This window comes from Pistacia vera, unplaced genomic scaffold (assembly GCF_008641045.1).
Source record: "Pistacia vera cultivar Batoury unplaced genomic scaffold, PisVer_v2 Contig17, whole genome shotgun sequence".
NCBI lineage: Eukaryota > Viridiplantae > Streptophyta > Magnoliopsida > Sapindales > Anacardiaceae > Pistacia > Pistacia vera.
Window position 1 is genome coordinate 103,374 of NW_022195789.1, and position 7,326 is coordinate 110,699.

Here is a 7,326-nt window from a genome sequence, read left to right on the forward strand (position 1 = left end):
ACTTGAGCATAACAACTATATTTTTGCACTGCCCCCCATTCGCTAGCCATGACTCGAGTATTGGGTTGATCTCCACTCCATAAAAACCCTCTACCCCGGCACTTGATAGCCACTTGTTCATCGGTGATCAGTTTAGGGATTTTGTGAACAGTTAAAAATGGTAACCCAGACCTAATAGGGCGCCGATCATCGGTTGAACCGGTCGGGTTTGGTCTAGTTTTCAAAACAGTGGCTAAAACAATAAACCTTGGGGGTCAATGCTTTTTAACTCAAAACTTTAAGTAATAACATATTTTGTTCCTTTTATCTCTTGCTTTTTTGAAGAATTGGGTTAGTTTTACCCTCATGAAGACATTAAAAAGCAATAATATAATCTCAAAATTACATCAGACTCTATATAGAGAAATGCTAGCCTTACTCACTTCTCTTACTCACTTATCTTCCCATCCCATAGTTTGCATTCACATGCGGTCACATGCCTGTTAAATCATTGTGTGAGTAAGGCTAGCATTTCTTCTCTATATATTAGTAAACTAATTACCTTATTTTCCTATATAACCATTTATTTTGTTTAATTTTTTTTTTTTTTTTTTAATGCATGCACATAATTTATACCTTCTTTCTTATAATATTTATCATGAATGTGGTTAGCATTTGGTTGTGATACGTCGGTGGTATCATAAATGTTGTTTTGAATTCTACTTCTTGAAAATCATGTGAAAAAAATATTATATTTTGTTTCATTTTAAGAAGAAGAAAAAAAAAGTAACTTATAAAAACAACAATATCTATTGCAAATTAAATAATTAAGCTTGCTTGATTGCCATATGCATTAAAATACAATTGTTGAGGCTGCAAGAACACCCCCTCTTACCACGCTTTCAAAACAATTTTTCCAGCCCAATTCTATGCAACGTAATTCTTATTTTGAGGCGACCAATCAAAACGTTATCACGCGTTCAAAACAACTTTCACTTTCTCATTCTTTTTCTCGGTATCAATTCCCCACAATGTGAACAATTCAACAAAATTCAGAAGTTTACCCCTCTATTCTAACGGCTACATTTCTTTCTCCTCTCCTCTTCTTGTCTCCAACGCCCTCAATCTCAGCAATCTTGCCCAAATTAACAAACCCCACTCTATCTTCTCTCTTCTCTCTCTGTAGTTTACTGATCGGAATCAACCACTTCATGCAGCCAAGAAACACAATCTTCAGAGAAATTGTTAAGTTTCTTTCTTTTGTTCTGTATTAGAAGAGAGAGAAATGTCGTTGTTCTTTTCTTGAGGTTTTGTGACTGGATAGTATCCCTTTTGCTCTTGTGAAATTTAATGTTGCATGTCCTAATATATCCACATCATTGCAGATTTGCAATGAACAAATCACAAATTTGTTGGATCCAAGCAAAAGAAATCTTCAGGTAACAGAAGCACTCACGTCCAGTAAAAGACCTACACAAATTTAGTTTTCCTTGACCCTGTTTTGCTTCTACTTTCAGATAAGAGAAGATGTCAAATCTGGTGTTTATGTTGAAAATTTGACAGAGGAGTATGAAGATGTCACACAAGTACTGGTAAAGGTTTGCTTCGTTTGCCATGGTATGAAACTACTTAACCCAGAATAAGATTTACCTTGAATGCATCTACCCTATTGTAACCTAAGACCTATTTGTTCCTCCAAGTACAGTGAGGAAATCTGTGGAGAGATCCTTTTTGTTTTGTATAAAGTATCCATCCTCCAATGTGAATCCATCAATAGTGACGGAGCTGATGTTCTTTTTGCTCACTGTCCTAAGCTCTTGCATCTTTCATTGGAGGCTTTGATGAAAACCCGAGACGATGACGTTCGCCTATAGGTCTGTCACATTCTCTAAGGCTTTTTTTTCTTCCTTTGTAGCAAATTCTATTTATTCTACTTGGTAATGTCATCTTTTGACCTCTCCGAACTTAGGGTGCAATCTCAAATACGCACCTCTGGTTCTGAAATTATTTTTGAACTCCCAAAGGTTTTACTGTATTAGAGGAGTTTAGCGATATTTAAACAAACCTTAGCAAAAGTCTGTAATAATAGTTATAGATAAAGTCATAGATAATTTTAGAATCATATGGTTGTGTTTAAGATTACAACAAAAGTCTAGGTAGACAAGAGATAGTTGCACTCCTTTTTGTGATTTTTCTGTTGGAGGGGAGCAAGATTAAAAGTTCAATGGTAAGAGCTATTTCTAGTTAAGTTCTTCATTTCAAGTCTTTACTAGAAGTATGGTAACAAATGGTGGCATGCAGAGGCAGAAGCTGTATGAATCACATGTAAACATGATTGTAGTATGCCACCATTACTTCACTGGGAAGATGAAGTTCCCTGTAACATCCGTAATCAATATTTAACCTTCCAAACTTAAAAACTGCGTAATTTTGTCCATAAGCAAGTGTTTTAGGATAACCACTCAATGAATTGCCCAGGAAATGTCCCCAGACAGTCATAAAATGTCTAGAACTCTCAGAAAATTATGCTGAATTCAAGAGACTTCATGCTTTAATTTTGAATCAATCCATAAGGCTGAGTAGCATTCTTGGTGACATAGCATGGATATATACAGTCAACTAGATGCTCATCTCCATAGTATCATCAATGTTGTCTTCTCACAATGAACATTTTTCAATTATATTTGCCCAGCACTTCTGACGATCCTGGCTCAGAAAGGATATTTTGTAAATGCATATGCCAATGACATATGTAGCATGAGTTTGGATGAGGGAGATAACTCTATGGAAATAACAGAAGATGGAGAAGGTCATCCTTCCTTGAATGTTTTATTTGCTGAGGTCATAAAAAAAGCCCACGCTTTATCGGACAGCAAGTCCAAATCAAACATTAGATTTGGTCTTCCATTTTTGTCCTGTGAAAGGTCGTGCAAGCACTAGGGCAAACAGATCCAAGTTTTGGTGGGAAAGAAACATTGCAGCTCTGTTTTGAAATACTATGATTGTTAGGTGAGGGTACTTCATAATTGAAAAATCGCAAGAGCTACCCTTAGTTTGACTGTTTTGGGTATTTTATCATTTGACTATTTTTTTGTGCTGCCTTCAAGAAGAGAAAAATATTACAATCTAGATTTTAACAAGTTTTATAAAATTTCATATTTGTTAGACAACTTACTCCAGTTTGTATTTTCTGTCTCAAATTATATGTATTCTGTACGAGTCACAAGGTAGAGTCTTCACAGAAGCTGTCCTTTGGGGCTGATATTAAGTTTACTGTTGATGAACAGAATGCAAGGATCCAACAATCAACTCTTGCAGTAAGGTGATTGACCCCCACCAGTCCACGACTTTCGACCGCTAGCAAGCTTCTTTCAAGCAGAGCTGGTTGTGGATTAACGACTCTGCTTCCAGTATTGCATCATGTTCTAAAGTTCCTTGTCACCATTCTCAAAGTTAGCATGAAGCTCATTGAATTGCATTCTGATTGCCCTGGTTATATTGTCAACCTTCTCAGGTTGAAGAATAATTCTTTGTTTGACAATGAACTGCATCTCTGTCAATAAGGTTTCGATCTTCTTCTTTCAGTGGTTATTTGATATTATGCGTTTTTGAAAATTTTGGAAGAATTTGGGGAAAAAGTGACTCAAGTGAGAAAATTTTAAGTTTTGTTAGTTTCTGTTTGTTACGAAAGGAAAAGCCGAGAAGAAATTGTGATTTTTTTTTTTTTTTTTGTTTTGTATTAGAGAGAGAGAAATGTCGTTGTTCTTTTCTTTAGGTTTTGTGATTGGACAGTATCCCTTTTGCTTTTGTGAAATTTAATGTTGCATGTCCTAATATATATACATAGTATTGCAAATTTACAATGAACAAATCACAGATTTGTTGGATCCAAGCCAAAGAAATCTTCAAGTAACAGAAGCACTCTCATCCAGTAAATGACCTACATAAATTCAGTTTTCCTTGGCCCTGTTTTGCTTCTTCTTCCAGATAAGAGAAGATGTCAAATCTGGTGTTTATATTGAAAATTTGACAGAGCAGTATGAAGGATGTCACACAACTGCTGATAAAGGTTTGCTTTGTTTTTCCTTCTTGGACCGCATAGTAAGGGTGCTTAAGGGGGTTCCTAGCATTTGAGACTTTTTTAGGGAATGCCAATAAAAGAAATGTTGTACGATTCCTTGGCTAGTACAAACATGTATATATTCATTTTCCTTGTCATTATAGTGTTTCTTTGCTTGACAAATTTAATTCCATGATACATTGACTATGACCTAATAGGTACACCCAACATATAGGAATTTTTCCTGGTGCTTGAATTATATTTAAGGGTTTACTGCATGTAATGCTTGGCAACTCCATTTGTTTTTCTTTTTCTGGCATGTGAATAGAGTACACTACAAATTTACTAAGTGTTTGAACATAAAAAAAGGAGGTGTTTTTGGCGAATACAGTACCATGGTTTAGGAAATAGAAAGTTTAAGATATGGCAATAACAAAAATAATTTTTTTTTTGGATGATAAAGAAGGAAGTAAATATAAGAATATGTATCAAATATACACATTGGTGATTTTTATACATAGGAAATCATTCATGTTCTTCTAGGAGTTTGAATCTTCTTCTTGTATCCTAGTTCCCAAATGACTCAAAAGGAGACAAAGAACTGACCAGACAAAAGAGTTAAGGTGACTTGAGAGTTTTTTTATTTTTCTTTTAGTTTATGTATAATGGTGAAGGATTTATATGGAAGTCTAAGCTTTTCCGAATAATCAATAAATAAATTGTAATAAAGATTGACACAACATTAAATGTTTTACTAAAGTTATTTTTTTACAAGAAGTATGCCGGTTTTACTTCTTTAAGGGCATTTAGATTGATGTATATTTGCTTACTGGACTGAAGCATTTTAAAGATTATTGCTCATGGTGTAAGGCTTTACCTTAAGTTCTCACCTCAGATCTGGAAGTTTGGCTAATTGATGAGGTTCATGTAGAGAATTGTCATCCATGAAATTCATTTTGTTTTGTTTTTATCTACTGCTTTTGGATCATAGTTAGTAGTTATTTTGGGGAAAATAAATTGGATTATTCACTGTCTCCCCTCAATGTCTGATTTTAATATGTTTGATTTGCTAATTTTTCTTACATTAAATTTATGATTAGTGTTTTTATGATGCAGGGATTGTCAAACAGGAGGACAGGTGCAACTAGTATAAATGCAGAAAGCTCACACTCACGTAGTGTTTTCATTTGTGTTGTTGAATCTCGATGCAAGGTAATAACTGCTGCAATTTAAAAATTAGTAGTTTTTCTTTAAATTATGAGTTACGGATTGCATAAAGGGTTTCTGTTAAAGGCATATAAATCTGTGTCTGTATATTAGAATACTCTTTACCAGCTAAGCAATCTGATATTCTGTGCAGTTTTACTCATTATATCTACTTCATTAACTTTGACGTAAGAGTAGAATCTATTGACATGCAACAACAACAGAAAACTTGAATATCTTTGTTTTTTTCATGAGTTTTGTTTCATTTCATTGTGATTGATGTTTTTTGTGTTAAATTCTTGTGTCTTTTAGAGCCAGGCAGATGGTATAAGCAGGTTTAAAACAAGTAGAATAAATCTTGTCGATTCTACATCTGTACTTTATAAGGTAATCTTTAGATTCTGGTGTCTGTCACTTGAATCTACATCTTGGTGTTGTTTGATGCACTTTTCTTTATTACGTCTGTAAAACTATATACTTTAATAGAACAAAAAATGTCAATTAGCCAAGTGTGTTATTCTGGTGATGAGACTAGAATTTAAAGAACTTTATGGTACTAGAAATGTAGAAATCAAATAAAAAGAAAAATGAAATATCGAAAAAGTGAAGTACTGTCAAAATCATTTGTATTGTCATGGGAACATGCTAATGCAGTTCACATGTACTGAGACTTATGCAATTTCCATTAAATTAAAAATTATAGAGAAAAGAGTTAGTGTTTGAAAAATAAATCTAAAAGTTTTTTTTTTTTTTTTTCAGGTATATTTCCATTCTGTTCCTCATTACTTGAAACAATAATTAGCTTTCACGCAATTGAGAAATACCTATTGCATGCCAAATTATTGATGTAATTACTACTCTATGCACCTTAAGCGATTCCGATATTTTCTCCGTGTTTGTCTCACATATCGCCAACAAACTCTCTTCCAGCACCTTGGCCTGGAGTCGGAGGCAGCTTTATATGGCAATGTCTCATGTTCTTTTATGATATTTTGTTTTTAGATTATGTAACTAATTTGTATAATTTGCATTTTCGTAATTTTCATCAACTGTTGCTTAGATTGTGTGACTGATTTATTATCGTATGAATTTGTGTTTGGTTGCTGAGAAAATTCAGAGACTATAGTTTACTGTATATTAATTCTTATTTTGCTGAATTTTTCCAGCTAACTAGCAAAGCATAATTAGTTTTGTTGTAGAATAGGTTGATTCAGTCAAACTTGATTTTCTTCTTTGAGAGCGGAAGCTTTAGTTGCTTATTTGGTCATATAATCCTTACGATATGAATTAAATCATATACACAGCTCAACCTTCTTCCCAATCAACGTAGAGAGCACCAAAACTACTTTCTAAAATACAGTGATTTCTATATCTTCTGTTTGGCAGAATACGTATAGTTGATATAAACATAATTTATTAAGTGTTTGAACATAAAAGGAGTGTTTTTGACGAATACAATACCATGGTTTAGGAAGTAGAAAGTTCAAGATATGGCAGTAATAAAAATAAATTTCTTTTTGGATGATAAAGAAGGAAGTAAATATAAGAATACGTATAAAATATACACATTGGTGATTCTTATACATAGGAAATCATTCATGTTCTTCTAGGAGTTTGAATCTTCTCCTTGTATCCTAGTTCCCAAATGACCCAAAAGGAGACAAAGAACTGACCAGACAAAAGAGTTAAGGTGACTTGAAGAGTTTTTCTATTTTTCTTTTAGTTTATATATCATAGTGAAGGATTTATACGGAAGTCTAAGCTTTTTTGGATAATCAATAAATAAATTGTAATAAAGATTGACAAAGCATTAAATGTTTTACTGAAATTGTTTTTTACTAGAAGTATGTTGGTTTTACTTCTTCAAGAGGGATATATAATAGTGAAGTATTTATATGGAAGTCTAAACTTTTTCGAATAATCAATAAATAAATTGTAATAAAGATTGACAAAGCTTTAAATGTTTTACTGAAATTGTTTTTTTACCAGAAGTATGCCGGTTTTACTTCTTTAAGGGGATTCAAATTGATGTATATTTGCTTATTGGACTGAAGCATTTTAAAGATTATTGCTGATGGTGT

The 7,326-nt window shown here is 33.2% G+C and overlaps 1 protein-coding gene and 1 long non-coding RNA gene across 3 annotated transcripts; both read left to right on the plus strand.

The window, feature by feature from the left end:
* The first annotated feature begins 1,017 nt into the window (after window positions 1-1,017).
* LOC116125709 (kinesin-like protein KIN-12A) lies at window positions 1,018-1,962 on the plus strand. 2 transcript variants are annotated; one of them, XM_031411427.1, is made up of 4 exons: window positions 1,018-1,223; window positions 1,365-1,418; window positions 1,497-1,596; window positions 1,685-1,962. In XM_031411427.1, the coding sequence occupies exons 1-4, from the start codon at window positions 1,191-1,193 to the stop codon at window positions 1,819-1,821; spliced, it is 324 nt and encodes a 107-aa protein (XP_031267287.1). In that variant the 5' UTR covers window positions 1,018-1,190; the 3' UTR covers window positions 1,822-1,962. The 2 variants fall into 2 exon arrangements, with proteins under 2 accessions (XP_031267287.1, XP_031267288.1); XM_031411428.1 differs by having other exon boundaries at window positions 1,794-1,962.
* A 1,479-nt stretch (window positions 1,963-3,441) lies between these two features.
* On the plus strand, window positions 3,442-5,554 carry LOC116125708. The gene is made up of 3 exons (XR_004127372.1): window positions 3,442-3,471; window positions 3,857-4,048; window positions 5,156-5,554. It is a non-coding gene; the product is annotated as an uncharacterized LOC116125708 (long non-coding RNA).
* The last annotated feature ends 1,772 nt before the right edge of the window (window positions 5,555-7,326 follow it).